General features: G+C 34.4%; 1 protein-coding gene across 1 annotated transcript in view; it reads right to left on the bottom strand.

The window, feature by feature from the left end:
* DMD (dystrophin) overlaps window positions 1-21,185 on the bottom strand; it is a 2,170,472-nt gene that overhangs the window by 1,428,716 nt on the left and 720,571 nt on the right. Inside the window, exons 18-19 of the mRNA XM_011957103.1 lie at window positions 20,189-20,312; window positions 3,919-4,006 (exon numbers count right to left, since the gene is read on the bottom strand). Coding sequence (XP_011812493.1) covers window positions 3,919-4,006; window positions 20,189-20,312 — 212 coding nt within the window. The remainder of the gene's footprint in view (window positions 1-3,918; window positions 4,007-20,188; window positions 20,313-21,185) is intronic.

Genomic DNA, 21,185 nt, shown 5'->3' with positions numbered 1-21,185 from the left:
TAAAGACTGTTCAAATTAAAATCTTAGAAAACCATTATTAGTTAGTGATGTTATTAAAGCATTAGAAAGATTACTTACTGCATTTAATGGCTAAATTTTTCTAAATTTCTAAATTATTTACAACATTTTGTATTTAAATTAAGAAATGAAAAAATAAACCTTAAATAAAGTTATATCATCCCATCTTTTTTAAAAAGTAAAATGAAGAATTTGGAAACTCCCTCTTCAATATACACAGCTACAAGAATATATAAATACATCACTGGCTATCTGATCTAGCCTTTCACTTGCCCTCATTAAGTTAACAGCTTCCTGAGACCAGGGTTGTGATCCTAATCCTACATATTGACGATAAGCTGCATGAAAATTATAGCTATCCAAAAAAGTCTTTAGTAAAAAGAGGTACTTTGCACCATCCAATATTCTGTCATATTTATCCAACCAATTAATGTTGACATAAGAACAGTAAATTAATTTTAATGTTAGTTCAAACAAAAAAATACAGCTAAGATAGAGATAAATCAGTTAAAAATTATATCAAAATTTCATGCCAAAATGCCAGAAACATGATTTTTTTTTTAGTTAACACTCTCCTTTTAGTAGCTTCTCTTTTTAGTCTATGATCGTGAAAGATCACTTCTACTCTGACCAAAAGAACTGGAGCGTCCATAAGGAAAATGTCCACGTATAGTTTTAAAGTAGGCAAGCAATTTGGCCAACTCCTTTCTTTGGTTAAAAATTCCAAATAAATTAGTAAGAATCTCTTACTGTCTGTAAACTCTTAATATATAAATTATTGCTGTAAAATTAATGATATGGTTAATATTAACTGTTTTAAAATTCTGCATGCAACTCTTCACATTTGATAAAATATAGTCAAAACGAAAATTATCTTCCAACTGATCATAGAACTTGTATGTGACACTGAAAAACTGTACATAGGTTAGTAGACATATTGTTTCCAGGACATACAACTGATTTTTAACGATACTTTGCACCATCAAATGAGGGTCGCTTCTACATTGTAACCACGGTAAATTTTATACTTTCAACAACCTTAACACCATACCCTGTCTTCTCGGCATATGTCTTCAATTCCTTCAAGAAATTGCCTTCAGGACAAATAGATTTTGTTTTCTGCATTACTTAAGTGATGTTAAATCTTCATTGCTTCACAGATATTTAGAAACAGACAAAAATCATTTGGAAATATGTCAGATGCACCATTTCAGGTCAAAACTGAAGTAAAATTTAAGTTACGAGAAATTATGTTTTCCATCTTGGAATTTCATTCTAAAAGCAAACTGATGAGTTACAAAATTATTCTAGATTTTTAAAAAGTAATTTAATCTCAGGGCAAATTATTTTAAGTAGAAAATTCAGTCTGCTATGCATGTACCAATATAGATACATGTAAAATATAGTTCACAGAATTTTTAAAAACATATAATAGCTACGCTTATGCTACTCCACATATTTTTACACTATGAATATATGTTAAATGTTTTCACTGTCAGCATACATCAAATTTATAAATATATACACATATTTATATCTATTTTTATTAGTGGCATAATAATATGGTATTATACAAGAGTGATTATATTTATCTTAATTTTTGAGGAAACTATATGTGGTGAAGAGGAACAGTCATTTACACGAGGTCCTAAATGAAGTACACTGATTCAGCTCTCATTTTCCTTTCTACAAAAAAGGGCAAGAATGTATGTGTCTTACGTTGCTGTGAGATTTATTATATCTCCATAGCCTAAGCTTGGGAAGGACGATTCTGGACTTATAAATTTAAGAGTTTTAATGCAATAATTCTTGGAATCTTCATTTACAGAAAGCTTCATTTGTCTTTCAGCTTCATGAGCTACACCAGTCAACTGTAGTTTTGGGCTCTATGCTAAAGGAGCTATTAATGATTTAGGGTAGCAGTCCCTCTGAAATACACCTGAAGAGGTACTCCAGGCACTTAATATGTGTCTAGCTTATCTCATAATCTGCACAAACACAGAAAATAAATATTATGCAATTTGTTCCTTGAAAGACAAAAAAGGAACAAACAGATAAGTCAGAATATTTGAGCCTTTTGTTGCTCAAAGTAATTTCATAAATTGTTTTATTTAATGGGGAAACAGAGCTATGGTCATTTTAAGTAGTCATCCCAGTTATGACCCAAACGTGAGCCTAATGACATATCAGTTAGACCATATCTTTACTGGTAGAACAAATGGGTAGCATAAAATTTGATCAATACAGTCAACCAAAAAGGAATGTCTCAAATCACACCCCCATCCCCCAGTGTTCCCTGGTATCTGCCAAAGTCAGCATTTTCCTTCAGAAGGATTACTAATTATTTTCACACCAAAATTACCAATGTCATTACCTCCATGACTGCCTTAATTTTGCTTTGCTAAATAGAATTTGGTCAATTAATATTTTTTAAGCACCTACTATATGTCCTGATTTTTCTACATGCCTCCAAAAATTAGAACTATGAGGGAAATAACCTAGAAAACTATTATTGTCACTAGTCACATGATCATTTAAATCCTGCATGTAGTTTTACTTACCAAAAATTAAATTTTTAAACGTTTAAATTATTTCTGATTAATTCAGTGTATGTTGTCAGATGATCTAAAGTGAGGTAAGCTTGATATATAATTATGAAATGAGACCATTTAAAGTATAGCTCTTGCATCAGCTTATTAAAATGAAAAAGTGATAACACAGTTTCTAGGAGGAACTTACATAACTAGGAGGATATTTTTAGATCACATAATTTTATTTAACATGAATATGCTGTTATGTTGATCAGTTAAAATTACCAAGCAACATACATCTAAATAAAAATCTATTGATATTTTCATTCTCTGTTCTTAAACTTGTTCACTCAAGTCTCAGCTGTACGTTTGCTTGTTTTCATTTTTAACCAAATACAGTCAGTCATGGGACTCATTAGAAGAAGAAAATGAACTGATTTTCTAGGAAGACCACTGAACTTTTTAATACCAAATTTGCAATTAAGGCAAAAAATAACTTACACACAGACTTTACACCCCAAAATGCAGGCAGATGCTGGAAAAAGCTGACATGCACAACAAAAACATTTGTTATATTTATTTATTATGCTCTTGTAAACATCTCCCACAAAATGAAAAATAGTCTTATTTGGAAATAGCATTATCCCTGATTTTCATGAAATTTTATCTGGAAATATAGTAGTATAAGCAATGATAAATTGAAAGAAGGTTGTTTACACATCATGTCAATGACATATTTGGTACACATAGCTTTTGAGGCACTGAGTATTAGCAAAGATTAATTTTAATTTATTCTTGAAAAAGACAAAAGTTTTGCTAGCTTTGTGCTTTTATCCCACTCCAAAAAAGTTAAAGTAAAGGTTATCCCGAAGATACTTTTTTTTTAAATGAGAGAAAGTGATAAAAAGTAACAGAGAAAATGTCACATATATTATTAGGAAACAGGGATGACGGTAAAACATTCCATCTAACTTTAGTCTGTTTGGAAAAACATATTGCAAAAATGATTTAAAATCGGATGATCAGTTTTACATATATAACATGACTATTAATGTTTTCAAATTTCTGTAAACCTTATTTTCTTAAATTATTTGGACAAATGCTAGCAGGATTTGCATTAATGTTTATTTCTCTGCAACAGATTGATCAAATATTCTACCACTTCCCATTTTCTTCCAATGGACTCAAAGTTGAATTTCTCCTAATAATTTGCTTAGCATTAAAAAAAGAATAATACAAACATATGAACTCCTTTTAATTTAAATTTGTATTCAAGAAGTGCTTGTCTGATATAATTCAGCTGATAAATATGAACCTATGTGTTTATCAAATCCCTAAGAAGATTATCTAAATCAACTTGTGTAATTACCATTCACCATCTGTTCCACCAGGACCTGAGCTGATCTGCTGGCATCTTGCAGTTTTCTGAACTTCTCGGCTTTTTCTCGCTCTATGGCCTGCAGCATGATAGCAAAGGTGAGTAATTCAATACAAGGATTGTGAATCTACACAATAATTAAAACTTCTACTTCCCCTTTCAAGCCTTAAAATATTTCACTCTGTCAGCTTCTCATGTGAATCTAAAGACCTTTTTTCTCAATACTTTTGCCATCAAAAACATCAAAACGGCAATAAAAGCATGAGCCGTTTTCATGACTTGCTGCAACTTTTAATGATAAGATTTCTACCCAACATTTTTTTGTACATTATAGTTTCTGATACATTTCAATACAAGACTGCAAAAAGTAAAAAGGCAATTCATAACAATGAAAGATAAAGTGTCACATAACTAACATGAAATTTATCTTGTAAAAATACACCATTGAAATTACTCCTGATAAGTATATGGGCAGTATTAAAAATCAAATTGAGAATCCAGTATGTATATAAAATGGAAAAAATAAAACTACCATAAATAATTTAGCAGAAATATATAATATATATATGTATACACACATATTTAAATACAAGCCTGTAGGCTAATTTTTCTTTCAAAAATAATCATAGTACTCCTATTTCCAAGGAAGACTAGATTGAGTTTCAAAAAGCTTTCGAAATTCCTCTATTTCTCCTAAGAGTTAAATTTTGAACAACAAATACAAAATTATTTCAGTTAACAGTAACCAGCATTTCATACTAGTGAGCTTAGCTAATAATATTCCTATGGAGACATAAATTTTAAACCATGATAGAGTTTACTACATTACTATAAACATCAAAAAGATGAGACTATAACAGTGTATATGTCCTAAAATATAACTATTCAAACTATAATGCAATTAAAATATAGTAAGAACAACACACCTGTGACTTAACAATAGTATTATAACAAAGATTTCTCCTGAATTTGAGGCAGAAGGTTATTCTACATGAGGCTACTTTTTAAGACTTTATTTACATCCACAGGCATTAAAAAAAATATTTCCAGGTATAATATTGGAGTACAGAGGGGAGGGTAAATAATAGATACATGCACAGTCTGCAGCGCTGTTGAGTAGAAATTTGTGCAAGGATGGAAATGATCTATATCGGTGTCATCCAATATGATAGCCAATAACCACATGTGGGTATTGAGCACGTGAAAGGTGGTCAATGTGACTGAAAAAAACGAAAATGTAATCTAATTTTATTTAATTAATTTAAAATTTAAAAGTTACCTGTGACCAGTGTTAACTGTAATTGTACAGCGCAGATCTAATACATTCCTTTAAAAGCAAATGGTTAAGATAGGCCTGTAATCCCAGCTACTCAGAAGACCTGGGCAGAAGGACTGTTTAAGGCCAGGGGTTTGAGATCAGCCTAGGCAAAACAGAAAGACCTCCATCTCTAAAAAAAAGCAATTTAAAAAAATTAGTCGGGCATGGTGGCATGAGCCTGTAGTCCCAGCTACTCAGGAATCTGAGGCAGAAGGACTGCTTGAGCACAGTAGTCTCAGTAGGTTTCAATGAACTATGATTGTGCCACTGTACTCCAGGCTGGGTGACAGACGGAAACTCTTTCATATAATATGGCAGTATCAGAAATAGTTTCAAAGAAAAAGTAATCATCTAGACAAGACTATTTACCAAGCACATTCAATTAGGGACATGCTTATACAATAATCCATATATTTTTACATATCTGAAAAGACTCCCTAATTTAAAGAAATAGCTACAAATGTAAAGGTTTTTTGTTTTTGTTTTTCTTTGAGACAGAGTCTTGCTCTGTGGCCCAGGTTGGAGTGCAGTGGCATGATCTCAGCTCACTGCAACCTCTGCCTCCCCAGTTCAAGCAATTCTCCTGCCTCAGCCTCCTGAGTAGCTAGGATTATAGACGTGCATCACCACACTCAGCTAATTTTTGTATTTTTATAAGAGACAGGGTTTCATCATGTTGGCCAGGCTGGCCTCAAACTCCTGACCTCGTGATCTGCCCACCTCAGTGCTGGGGGCGGAGCAGGGGAGATTACAGGCGTGAGCCACCATGCCTGGCCTGAATAAGGGTGTTTTTTTTGTTGGTTTTTTTGTTTGTTTGTTTGTTTTTAAATTTATTTTAAAGAGTTTTGTAAGTGGGAGACCTGACAATATCTGACTTCAAGGCTTGATACAAACTGCAGTAATCAAGACAGAGTAATATTGGCAAAAGAACAGACAGGTAAATCAATGGAACAGAACAGAAAGCTCAGAAATAGATGCACGTGAATATAATCAATTGATTTTTGACAAAGAAACAAAGGCAATGCAGTGGAGAAAAAGTCTTTCAACAAATGGCCCTGAACAATGCAACATCTAGATGCAAAAAGGTTTATCTAGACATAAACCTTATACCCTTCTTTTAATTCCAATTATTTAATTCCAATTTATTTATTTTCATGTTATTCACTGGATCAACTTCATTTGAAGTTTATACTCTTGATGGTGAAATATCTGACATTACTGTGAATTTTATCAGAAATTCGCTTTAAAATTTCAACACTGAATATGTTTGTAAAAATGATAACATGGGCTGGGCGCGGTGGCTCACACCTGTAATCCCAGCACTTTGGGAGGTCAGTGCGGGTGGATCACCTGAGGTCAGGAGTTCAAGACCAGCCTGGCCAACATGGTGAAACTGTCTCTACTAAAAATACATAAATAATTAGCCAGGCATGGTGGTAGGCACCTGTAATCCCAGCTACTGTGGAGGCTGAGGCAGGAAATTTGCTTGAACCCGGGAGGCGGAGGTTGCAGTGAGCCGAGATCACACCACTGCACTCCAGCCTGGGCAACAGAATAAGATTCTGTCTCAAAAATAAATAAAATAAAATAAAGTAAAATAACATTAACATATATTTTTGTGGAACACAGCATTATGGTTAAAAACCATGTTTTCTTGGGTACACATGGATATAAAGATGGGAACAAGAAACACTGGGGGCTACTACAGTGGGGAGGAAGTGACGAGAAAAGGGCCAAAAAACTAGCTATTGGATACTATGTGTAGCACCAAACCTCGGTGTCACAATATACCCATGTAACAAATCTGCACATTTACTCTTGAATCCAAAACAAAAGTTGAAATTATAAAAAATAAAAATGAAAATTAAACATACCAAAAATAAATGCAATGTTTCCACTGAATTTAGAAATTTGTGTAGCTGCTTGAAAGTAATTGTGGTATTCATATAATTCATAAAATTAATTAAAAATGAATCAATCACAGACTCTAGAGTAAAAGGTCAAACTATAAAACTCCTAGCAGATAGCTTAGGAGAAAACAGAAATGACTATCAGTTTGTTGACAGCTTTTTAGGTATACCACCAAAGGGATGATCCACGAAAGAAAGAAATAATAAGTTGAATACTACTTAATTAAAATGTTCTGCTCTGTGAAAGAAGCTGCCAAGAGAAGGAAAAGAAAAGCCACAGACTCAAAGAAAATATTTACAAAAGACGTATCTGGTAAAGAATTCTTATCCGAAATACACAAAGAACTCCTGAAACTCAGTAACAAAAACAAGCAAATTAAAACATGGGCAAAAAACCTTAACAGACACCTCACCAAAGGAAGTATACCGATGATAAATAAGCAAATGAAAATACGTTTCACATCATATGTTACCAGGGAATTACAAGTTAAACAACAATGAGATACCACTACACACCTATTAGAATGGCCAAAATCCAAGAACACTGATAAAACCAAAAGCTGACAGGGATATGGGGCAATGGGAACTCTCATTCATTTCTGGTAGCAATGCAAAATGGTACAGCCACTTTGGAAGACAGTTTGAAGGTTTCTTACAAAAGTAAACATTCTACTATATGATCCAGCAATCAAGCTCTGAGGCATTTACCCAAAGGAGTCAAAAACATATGTCCACATAGATTCCTGCACATGAATGCTATAGCAGCTTTATTTATATTTGCCAAGACTTGGAAATAATCAAGATGTCCTTCAGTAGATGAATGTATAAATAAACTGTGATACATCCAGACAATGGAATATTATTCAGTGCTTAAAAATGAGCTATCAAGCCATAAAAAGACATGGAGGAACGTAAATGCATGTTACTAAGTTAAAGAAGATAATCTGAAAAGGCTATATACTACAGGATTGCACCCTAGATCCCAATTCAGAATATATGATAGTCTGGAAAAGGTAAAACTATGTAAACTACAAAACAATCAGTGGGTTCTAGAGATTAGCAGGGATGGGTAGATGAACAGAAAAAGTATTGAGGATTTTTATGGCAGTGAAATTACACTGTATAATACTCTAAAGGTAAATACATGTCATTGTAAAGTTGTTTAAACTTATAGACTGTGTGGCACCAATAGTGAACGCTAATGTAAAAACTATGAACTTTGGGTGATAATGATGTGTCAATGTAAGTTCATCTATTGTAATAAATATCCCACTCTAGTGGAAAATGTTGACAGTGGGGCAGGGTATGTGTGTGTGGGGGCAGGGTTATATGGGAATTTTTTATGCCTTCTGTTCAATTTTGCTGTGAACCTATAATTACTCTAAAAATAGAGTCTATTAAAATCACAAAAAAGGTTTCATGAATTAGGAATACTGGATTCAGTATTAAGAGTACAAAATGCTAAAAAAGCCAATCATTGACAGAATAAACTCCCATCAGGAATAGCTGTAATATATAAAATACTAATTAAAACTGAGAATAAATTAAGAGTAAAATTTTTTTAAAAAACTATAAGGTGATACGTTTTGCTTTATTTTCTTAAGTGCCTATACTTACCTGAAAGACACATATTTTACATGATGCTGTGAAGGGCAACAAATGAAAACTCAGTTTCATCTAATTAGTTAAGAAACTCTGAAAGTGATAGACATTTTTTAATATCTTGGACTCCACTTGAAAATTTTGAAACACACAGTTTGTGGTATTTTGTGATTATATGTTCCCAGGATCCCATTCCAATTAGCAGGTGAAACTTCTGAGTTGTCTTGAAATTCAGTTTCACAAAGATAGTATTGAATTGTTTCCAGAAACATGTGGACAATCATGGATAGTTCTAATTTGTTGGTTGAACTGAAAAGTCCATGAAAACGTAGTAGCTACAAGATCTGGTTAAAAGTAAGATCCTAGATGAAGCTCCAATATTTCTATTTTCTCAACTTCTTAATTTTTGTGATCTAAGCTATCTGTCCTTAGCAGCTTATGGCATACTTGTTTTTCACTACTTACATTTCTTCTCCATTAAAAGGTAAATGCTATATGTAAAGCACCCTGAACATCTTAGATGAGAAAAAATAAGCACATTTAAGTAAATATGTAATGTAAATATCAAGAAAGACAGGAGGATTTGGGGTGTCCAGAATTTGAACATCAGGAAAAAACACACAGATAAAAGAAAAAATATATACCACAATACAACACATACAAGAAAAATGACAACAAGCTGAGTAAAGTGATGTTCTCTGAGTTACTTTTAGAGTTATCCTCTCCTATCAGAGGGGTTTCTATTTTATCTACATTGAACTTTTGCTTTAGTTTACATGAAATGATATAAAAGGTAGAATGAGAACACTGCGTGGTCTTTATAAAGACTGAAAATAAACTATCAATAGCCTTCTAAATGTTATGATCATAATCTCTTTATTCTAAACTTACTAGAATCAATTAATATTACTAACAGAGAGCAAAACTTATATTTCAGTATCTCAGGAATCATATTTGACCTTTAATATCTTGTTAGCCACATTGTTCCAGTCATTCTAATATAATAGTAACAGTAACCACCACCACAACTACAACAAAAACAATAATCTATAAAGTAGGTACTATTACTTTCCCAGGAGGGAAGTGAGGAACAGAGAAGTTTGTGAAAATTTTGAAAACAATGCAATGGCCACATTAAAAATGAGATTCTTTATACTACCAAATTACAGTTTATGTACATAATTTCCATATGTATGTCATAATAATTGTAAGAAAGAAGAAATCAGCATTATTGTATACCATTTTTTACAAAGAAAATTGAGCATCAATAAGATTAAATCATGTATCAAAGGTCAAAGGTCATCATATTAGGAAGTTTTAGATTCAATATTAGAGCCGCCCTGCTCTTCTACTTTGAATTTCAACTTTCTTTCAGACATACTCTGCTGTTGCTAGGGGTATTTCAATGGATATTAGTCAAAAAGGTGTGAGCATATCAGAACACATATCACAGCAAATGGAGCTTATAGTTTGGATTATTAGGGATGTTCAAGTTATTTAACTATTAATTCAGCATGGGCAACAAGGTATCAGAGGGAATGCCGGGTCACTCAGAATGGACTCTGACAGTCTATGGGCTGATTACCAACTCTGTATACAGCTCAAGTAAACTGAATAACTGGTGCATAAAGTGAGACCTAGACCCCAGAAAGAAGCGGTCAATGGTATCTGCATATTTGTCAATGTTTAGAAGATATCTGGGGTCTGTTAGGGCACATTTCTTTCGAGAGGAACATTGCAAAGTGAAGAAGTATATGCACACAAGTGTGCCTTGAAGAGTGTGAACGAGACAATGAAGAGTCCAGAAAACATTTCATTTCAGACACAGCTGTAGACAGTTGATTAAAAATAATAAAATTTAGTGTAACAAAGAGATGTTAAAGAAGGTACTGTAACAACAAGGCTTGCAGTCACCCTTTTCGCTCTGCTGTTGCCAATTCTGTCTCTACTGCTTACCATTTGACCTTAATAAAGTACTGCAACCCTTCTGAACCTCAATATTTTCTATGTAAAATAGAAATAAAGATATCTACGACATGAGACTTCTGAGGAGATTAAAGGAGGCTCTTTATTTCCGAAAATGAGATAGTTTTTATAGTAAAATGGGGAGCTAGGAATAATTAAGCTGAGCCAAGTGACTTGACATAAGCTAAGACTATACCAGACAAACTGAAATATGGGCTCGTTCTAGTTAAAGGTAACCTCAATAATCTTAAAAAGAAGTTTAGGAAACTTTTTTTTTTTTTTTTGAGACGGAGTCTCGCTCTGTCGCCCAGGCTGGAGGGCAGTGGGGCAGTCTCAGCTCACTGCAAGCTCCGCCTCCCGGGTTCATGCCATTCTCCTGACTCAGCCTCCCGAGTAGCTGGGACTACAGGCACCCCCCACCATGTCCAGCTAATTTTTTATATTTTTAGTAGAGACGGGGTTTCACCGTGTTAGCCAGGATGGTCTCGATCTCCTGACCTCGTGATTCCCATGCCTCAGCCTCCCAAAGTGCTAGGATTACAGGCGTGAGCCACCACACCTGGCCATGGAAACATTTTTGACACAAGAGATGATCAGAGTACCTTGTTCATGGAAATGTCCAAATAACCACACATAAAAAGTGTTTAAAAAAAAAAAAGTTGACTAAATAAACATCACTGAAAATCTCCATTTCTCCTGGGATCTGGCCACCCATACATTTGCCCTCAAATGAAATACATGAACTTCTGTTTTAAGGTAGGTTGGATCAGTAGTTCCTAAAATTTCTACCGTCTCCCATTTACTCACAGAAATATACATTAAAAAGCACAGAAAAGCACAAAAACCAAAAACAGAATCTAAAGAGAAATATTCTGCCGGAAAAGGAAGATAACTGTCCTCATTTTAAATGATTGTGTATCAACAAGGAGGAACACAGGCCTTTCACAGGTCTAGCTTGCAAAGCAGAAACTGGTTGAAAACAAAAACAAAAACTGGCTCTCACATCTATTCTCTTACTCAGTCCCATCTAAACTGCTCTTATCAGTCTCACCATTGGCCCCCAAACGACTACATTCAATGACTGATGTTCAGTCCTTACTTTACCTATCACTATGATTTGATTCAGTGGATTCCTTTTTCTTTTTAGAAATATTTGCTAACTTGGCTTCATGTACTACTAGAACACAGAGTTCTCCTCCAACTTCAGAGGTCACTTGTACTCAATCTCCTTTGCAGGTTCCTAATCACGTCCCTGAACTCTCACTTTGGAGTGTCCTAGGCCTCAATCTATATTTTCCTTTGTTTAGGCCAAAAGCAGAACCGTCTACTCCTCTCTTTCTCTCAAGTCTCACATTCAATCCATCAGAAAGTCCTGTTGGCTCTAACCTCAAAACATATCCAGAAAGTGAGTTATTACGGTGCTCACTACTACCATATTAGAAGAAGTACCCCATCATCTCTGAGGGGTATGAATATTTCAAAATAGGATACTAAAGGTCTTTATATTTCAACCTTTGTTCTCTGATTATATATTATCAATGCGGCAGACAGAGACAGCAGGATTCAGTTCAACTCGCTGACAACTGAGTAAAAGCTCAAGTCCTTACCATGACCCGATCTTAATTAACTTCCTTAACCTTTCTGAACTCTTGTGCTACTGAATACCTTGCTTTTCTGCTGCAGACACACGCTTAGCTGTTCCCTGATGCTACAGGCATGCTCCTGTTACACGGCTGTGCATTTATTTTTCCCCATGCCTAAAATGGCCCTAAATTAGTGATTTGGACATTTTTTCCCCATCAAATGCCACTTTTTCAGCCAGGCCTTTTAGTGTCACTCTGTCTACACACACATACATACTCTCATTTTATTCTGCTCCTTGGAACTTATCACTAATATTCCATATGATTTACCTATTAGTCTTGCTTCATTTCCATCTTTCCCACTAGAATGTAAACTATATAAGGTCAGGTATCCTTATCTATATCCTCCTGTACTCTATCTCAAGTCTCCATGAATGTTGCTGGTACATTGTAGATACATAATAAGGCGAGCTCTATTTTAGCCTAATGCCTCCATATACAATATTATTGTCTCTCCCCTTACCCACAGTGCTCTCTTAAAGTGTAAATTCCTAACAAACTCTAATAGCTCTACATAAAGTGGCCATAAAACCAGTCCATGGGGATACATGCTGCAAGCTCAGTAAAGGAGGGATGGATTACATCAAAGTGTTCTAGAAATTGCATATTAGATTGGGAGTTGGGCACATCCACCTTTTCTTCAGCTCAAGTCCTGACAACGGTAATAAACCATTACCCAAGTAGAAAAGAAAGAGTACCATATGCAATCCATGAGACAAAACTTGGTAGAATCTTAACTCTCTGTTTTTATTTCATGGCTCTGATCTTCCACCTCCTCTATGTGTGTATGTACACGTATGTACATATACATACGTACTGTGTATATACCCCTTTCCCTTATTTTCAAGACCAAGGGTATCATCTGAATACTCTTCAACCATGGTCTTCATTTTCTTTTACATATTTCATCTTCAATGAAATTTGAAATTTAAAATTAAATATATTTCAATATTTCAATATTAGTCCAAACACCTACAGTCAGAGTTCAGTCCTCAGTACTGTACAAAAAGTTATTTTGTGAAAGTCATTAATTTTCTTGTTAGGAAAAATGCTTCTTAAAGCATTCAGTACTGATAACGACTACAATTGTCTCCTTGAAAGTACCTTGTTCATAAAAATAACTTTGCCCTTGACAATGTTATCTTTCTCTTACATTTCTTCCTCATGAAGTCATCCAGCTTTTCTGTGTGTTTTTCTATAGAGCCGTTTATCATATACATGTCTACATGCATATACATATATTTTTAATCATAAAAGGATAAACATTTTATAACACAGAGTTTTTAAATTATGTTATTAACATATAGAATACTAAATACTTTACTCAATATATGCTTAATATATGATATGTTTAGAAGCCACTACTCAGATTCTAAAATATTTAGTACACATAATTTCAAGTAAAGTATATAGAAGCTAAAAAAGGCATCAGTAAATCCATGTATCAGAAATGAGTGATTAATTATAAAATATAATATGGGCTCAGGAAAATTCTTACAGATCATGAAGAATTATAAATTCTAAAATGGGTAACTTAAATGCAAAATAAAAGGCAATTAAGTTGTATAATATTCAACAAAAGGAACAAAAGTAAAATAATTTTAAGCAAAGAAACGGGGACATTCACAAATTCCTCAATAAGTTGATTCGGACCTCTGTTCCTCCTCCTTTATTAGCACCTTCTTAAAAGCCTCCTCTTTCTGTATCTTCTCTAACATTATGAAAATAAGTTATGGATCTCTATCAGTCCTACTCTGATATTAGAAGTAACTAAGAATCTACTCATTTAACATTCTATAATGAAGTTTTACCCTTTGACTGAAAAGTAACTTATTCACTCAAATGTTTATTCAGAAGTTGTTCTATCCTTCATATTGGTAATAGGTCCTGTCTTAAATGTGACTGCAGAGCTGAAAAAAAATCACACATCCATACAGTTAAACATTTATTGGGTTATGTGTTAGGCATGGGGACACCAAAAACCAAACACACACACATAAAACCAAAGCCATTTCATGTTCAAGTCCTGATTTCTGGAGATCAACAATGGAAATGAAGTGAAAATGACTAGAAATTACTTTGCGTAAGTAAACAAAAATTAGATCATTGCAGGCTTTATGAGAGCAATATGAAGACACTGACTTTGTCAACACTTTTCACACAAAGACCACTGGGAACATATTTGTAGATTATCAAAGTTAACCTGATTTACACGCTGCCATGAGAGAGACAGAGCATCACAGGGAACTATGGGGTTGTCTCTAAGAGTATGTTAGAAAAAGCTTATTTTAAGATGTGGGCTTGTGTTACGTGATAGGGGGCATCAAGGAAGTGGGGCTTTGTTTTGATTGGATATTGTAAGGAAGTAGGGTTATTCTATGTTGAGTGTCCTAAAATTTTTATCTACATGGCAGGAGGAATGCAGAGAGGCTAAAGCTGTATGTAGTAAAGAAGCATGATGTGTCACATTAATGAAGATGAGGGATATTTGGTCATCAGGGGTGGTTTGGACAATGCTATTCTTTTTGACCGTATTAAGATATGATTACAAAGTGGTCTTGCTTTTATCTTGATTCATCACAACCATGGAGTGTCCCTGAATGATGCTGGCATTCTTAGCAATTGTTTATATTCAACCAGAGAACATCACAGACTAGCTGCAAGTACCAAGGCAACATCCAGCAGTTTCAAAGTCTAACTGAAGCGCCAAGCCAGCTACTGGCTATCAGTAGCTGATTTTATCTTTCTCAAATGATTATAAACAGAGACATAACAAGATCATACTTATGTTTTAATGAGTTCGGTTTGGCAGAGGTGATGTGAAAATTTCTAAAGGAATATAACATTAGTAGCAGGCAAGACCAACTAGGGGATTGTCATCTTAAATAGAAGTAACCCATGATATTAGCTTTAATCAGGGTTTTGGTGATGGGAATAGAGAGAACTGGACATTTTCAAGAGCTGTTAAGGAAGCAGGATTAATTGAACTTGTCAAAGATTGGACTTGTGAATGGTAGAAAAAAATCTAGATGACCCAGTTAGCTTTCAGGTTTCTGGATTAGGCTGCTTGCAGGGTGAAAGGAAGGAGAAAGAATAAAGGAGGTCTGGGGAAATAATGAGATTTAAGATATCAGGCAAACATCAATTAAAATTGTCTATTAAGCAGTCAGATATATCACCCTGGGTTTTTTTTTTCTTTTTCTTTTTTTTATTATTATACTTTAAGTTCTACGGTACATGTGCACAATGTGCAGGTTTGTTACATATGTATACTTGTGCCATGTTGGTGTGCTGCACCCTTTAACTCGTCATTTACATTAGGTATATCTCCTAATGCTATCCCTCCCTCCTCCCCACAATAGGACCTGGTGTGTGATGATCCCCTTCCTGTGTCCAAGTGATCTTGTTGTTCAATTCCCACCTATGAGTGAGAACATGCGGTGTTTGGTTTTCTGTTCTTGCAATAGTTTGCTGAGAATGATGGTTTCCAGCTGCATCCATGTCCCTACAAAGGACATGAACTCATCCTTTTTTATGGCTGCATAGTATTCCATGGTGTATATGTGCCACATTTTCTTAATCCAGTCTGTCACTGATGGACATTTGGGTTGATTCCAAGTCTTTGCTATTGTGAATAGTGCCGCAATAAACATACGTGTGCATGTGTCTTTATAGCAGCATGACTTATAATCCTTTGGGTATATCCCCAGTAATGGGATGGCTGGGTCAAATGGTATTTCTAGTTCTAGATCCTTGAGGAATCGCCACACTGTCTTCCACAATAGGTTTTAAGAAAGAGGTGTGAGCTAAAGATACATATCGGGGGAGGGTTCATTTGAAAATAGATACTATTTGAATGGGAATGAATGAGGATATCCAGAGAAGAAAAACAAGGACTGTGAAGAATACCAATATTAAAGAAAAACTGAATTGGAACAAATGGCCAAAAATGTGAAAGAATTAACCAGGAGAAAGCAGTATCCTATAAGCCAAGTGAGGAAAGAAATTCATGAGGGCAAAGAGGTTAATAGGTTCTAGTTCTACAGAGGGATTGAATAAGATAAGGCACGTATATTCACATGTGTGTTTACAGGAGAGGACACTTTCTTAAAGATGAAAACACAAGCAGTTTAAAGGCTGATGATAAAGACCTGAGACATAGATTTTTTTGCAATCTAGATATATAGCTGAATGGAAGCAGGTGGCTCAATACATAGTCAGGGATGCTGCTGAGAACATACACACAGAGATGAACCTCAACCAGGTGAAGTCTAGCCTCTTCCACCAAGGCAGGTGGGAAAAAAAAGAGAGAGAGAGAGAGACAATGAGCACAAATACCCACAATTTGAGAAATATTGTTTTGACTAAAGTAGGAGATGAAGTCATTTACTGTGAATGACGGGGAAAGTTTAGGTACCCCACAAAAGCTTGAAATCATTGTTGAGAGAAACTAAGGAGAAAATATACTTAGGATGCATGGAAAGCTTATGAAGAACTGCTGGTTTTGTTAAAATATGTTATTAAAGAAATGGAGTAATGCCTGACAATGACAACATCTACATATAATCACGACAGCAGGTAGCTGAATTGAGGAGATGAGAGAAACAGAAGCTTTTAGCGATAGCAGGAGAGCCCACAGGGATGCTGAAATGACTAAGAATGAAAGAACAACTTGGGTGAAAAAGTCTACTAACCTAGTGCCAAAGTCTTCAATGAGAAAATATGATAAAATGGTAGATAATAGATGGCCAGAAGTCATTAACTGCAAGGAAAGAGGTATTTTTACATCAAGAGAGCAGTATCTTTGGAATTGTCTCTTGTTAGGTGAGGGAGTCAGTCATTCCAAAGTAGTGGGGGTACAAAAGAGGGATGAGTCACAGTGCTGTTTTTGAGGGTAAAAGTGGTTTCCATGTATGAGTAGAGTAAGTACATAGGACAGAAGTCTTGTCTGGAAAAAGGGTTTGAGCCTGCCAAGTGAGAGAGTGTGGGAAAGCAGAGGAAGTGAAGCAAGGACAAGAAAGTGCAAAACAGCATAGAGAGAAAGATAGAAGAAAAGATAGACCTGAGGTACCTATTCTCTGGGTAGTAAACAGAGATAACAGAGATAGGAGAAAAGGGAAGAATTAACTGGCTTGATGATTTCCAGAGGGAGTTAGTAAAAAGTTGATTCCGAAAGAGTGTAATCAAATGTAGATCCCATGAAGAGCCCAAAGCCGGATGACCATAACGACTTGATAGGCAGGCCTTCAAGAGAAACTGGTACAAGCTCCAGATTTTCAGACACCTTATCAAACCCCCTTGCTATCAGAGGAGGCCATTTTTTTTTTTTTATTACCAACTTACGTTACCATGTGCTCACTGAAGTAATTTGAGTAGTTAGAATCTGTTAATTCAGCTAAAAAGTCTGAACTGTGGTGACATTAAAAGAATGTGAGAGGGAACCGCTAGGTAAAGGCCAAGACTGTGTCCTAGAATACTGATTCTCAAGCCTTTATGTCCATAGGCTTCGCTCCTGGAACATGTTCAAAGGCAAATTTTGATTTACTAGTTCTGAGGTTCTCTATTTCTGACAAGCTCTCAGACAGTGTCAATATTTGTGGTCCAGGGACATTTTGATTAGAAAGGTCCCCAAGAAATCAGCTTTTAAATAAGTGCATTTTGTTAATTATATGAATAAAACACATGGCGAATACACAAGGAAAAAAATTATGCTTAGGTTTAAAAGTTCCATTTTTTAAAATATGTGAAATTGAACTGATAATGGCCTATGATATGCTAATTGGCTAAAAGCACTTGAAAGGAGTAAATGAAGAAATCAAGTGGAAATAAAAGAGTTGGGAATATTTAGCCATTTTTATTAATACCACTCAAGTTCATGACACGAGCCTGCCATGAGTTCAAAATAACCTATATAAACTGACAGGTGATACAGTAAGAAAATCAGTGTATACCTAAACTGAATATCCTTCATCATTACTATGTATTTCTCTTGAAGATTTTTAATACATATACATTATATTGAGCCTGAGGGAAATATCAAGGTAAATCATTTCATGTCCTATTTTAGTAGGCAATTAAGAACGATGTTGTTATTTCAGAAAATGAGAGTTCAGGGCGATAAAGGGGACTCACAAGGTATCAGAAAACCAGTTATAAAATATTGTACATTTTTGAGCACTTTTAGTCTGTCATGCTCCCACTATTGATAAAATGCCAATTGTTCAAAGGCAACTATATAACAGGAACTTTTATGATTTATATTCCTGAAATAATGGAACTCAATTTTCCTGCCTGATCAAAGCTGTTTTAAGATAAAGAAACAGACTATCAGACAGAAACCTATAAGAATCAAATCAATAACCATTTTTAATTAGCTAATAAAATGCCAAAGGTGATTCATATTTTCAGTGATCAAATATGTGACACGAACTTTGAAAATCAGAGTTTAATGTTCTCTAATTAATGTTCTACTACTCAGATAATTTCCCTCAAAAATCATAGCAAACAATATACCTTCAAAGAAGTAAACTTGAAAAAAGACATTTTGCCAATTTTCTACAATTATATATTATCTTTCAGTTTAATTTTAAAACTCAAACATTAGCAATATAATCGTATTTCTCATTTCTTGAAACTGTTTAGTCTATTATAATGCTGACAACAACATGTCTTATAAAGTTAGTAAGTAATTTAAAGTAACTTTCCAATTTATAAATAGTTAACTCTAAGAAGAATTGGTGATGAAATTGTCTCCCCTTTTTCAAGCAGCCTAAAAAATAGATTATTTTTTTTCCAGAATATATACATATTTTTTGTTTTTCTCCAAAAGCTCCAACCCCAACAGCAAACATTAGCTTGTAACTGAGGTAATGTTGTATTTGTAAAAATACAATAGATTTTGAACTTCAGGGTTTCTTTTTCTAGAAAGAAAAAGCAGAGCTAATGTGCACATTTAGATGTGATCTTCCCATGGATAAAATTACTTTTCATTCATAATCACTGTTTCTTTAGCTTGCGCATTGTATTTACTCTGCCTGTTAGAAATTCTTTTACAAACTGTTGCTGATCATATACAAAGATGCATGGTTTATAATTGTTGAAGTCGAAAAATTAAAACTTTGACAATTTCCCTAAAGATGAAGCAGCTTATATTAAATTAATAAAACTTCCTATTTGTGAAGGTCAAAATCATACCATCTCAGAAGGGAATAACAACAACAAAGCATCTGTTACCACATGTAAATACTGAGAAAGGCTGGACATCTTTTAGTTAAGGTAATACACAAATACCTGGGAAATTTAAATACCTTATAATATATGACAGGGATTGATGACTATAAATAACTTTTTGATAATAGTGAGCATATAAACATGGTCCTAAGTATAGTATCTATATTATTCTATTCTATTTTATACTATTCTACTCTACACAATTCTGCAAGCTTGCTAAGGCCTAGCCTTGAGGTAACTGAACAATATATTAAAGAAATCAACATGAATTCATGTTATAAAATTGTTAATTTACAGTTAAATAATATGTAAGTTAAGGTAAGTTTATGAAAGGCATCCCTAGTCAGTCAACAGAAGAATCCAGAAAGATTTCTCTAGGCTAAACTTTGATTTTGCTTGCTGTCTAAAATATACTTTAAAGATACATTATTTTATCTTTAAACATTTTATCATTTAACATTTTATCATATTGCATCTTTAAAATTTTATCATATTGCATTAATCTATCAACTAATAGAATCACAGATAACAAAGCATGGAGTTTACAAGCAGCACAAAATGTGTACACATATAAAAATTAATGCATAACCTACATTGACTTTTTCTTTTAAGTCTGAGAAGTTGCCTTCCTTCCGATAGATTGCAAATTCAGGACTCTGCAACACGGCTTCTGAGCGAGTAATCCAACTGTGAAGTTCAGTTATATCAACATCCAACCTAAGACAGCAAAAAATAAAAGTCATTATTTCTTATCTCTTTCTTCTATATAAAAAAAAGCAATTTATCCGCATTTATCATTCTTTTCTCAATCTGAGACTCCTGCCTGATGCCTCTATTAGTATTAATAGCACCACTATTTTCCCCATTAGGTAGACTCAAATTTGGAGTCAGCTTTGATCTAGAGTCTTATGATCACAGAGGTCATTTTATTCACCTCAGTGTAAAAATCACTTCTACAATATCTCCTGTAAACTATTACCCAGCCTCTGCTTGAATGTTTGCACTATTTAGAAAAGTACTACCTCCCAAGATAACCTTTTGTTTTTGGAAAGTATTTACGAGAAAAAAGAAATTCCTGTTGGTGGTCACCATTGAACCACATGCTCTTCTGTAGTCTCCAGTCATATTGCCTCTGGGTTTGGCCACGTGACTTTCTATCGCAAATGGGACAACAGGAAGAGTATTGCAAGTAAGGTTTTGATAAGTGCTTGCATGTCAGAGCTTGACTTTTTAGAGCACACAACCCGAGAAGGCAACAATTATATAAGAAGTACAATGACCTTGAGGAGATCATGTTTTAAGGAAGCTTAATCTATCCATGTGAAGAGGCCACATGAAGCAGCATGTGGCACCAGGAATGCAAATAAAGCCCTCTGTAACCCATCTCAATGCCAGCTGAGGACAGACAAATGAGTGCTACAGTTGATGCCACATAAAGAAATGCCCAAAGGGCACTGCCCAAGTTGAAGAACTGTGAGAAAGAATAAGTGCTGCTTTAAGTCACTACATTTTGGTGTGAGTGGTTATGCTGCCATAAGTATCAGATCGCCTATCCTGTTATTTTCAAACTTTTTTTTTTTTTTTTTTTTT

The sequence above is a fragment of the Colobus angolensis genome, unplaced genomic scaffold (assembly GCF_000951035.1).
Source record: "Colobus angolensis palliatus isolate OR3802 unplaced genomic scaffold, Cang.pa_1.0 Scaffold434, whole genome shotgun sequence".
Classification (NCBI taxonomy): Eukaryota; Metazoa; Chordata; class Mammalia; order Primates; family Cercopithecidae; genus Colobus; species Colobus angolensis.
This window is presented reverse-complemented; position numbering and strand designations above follow the sequence as displayed.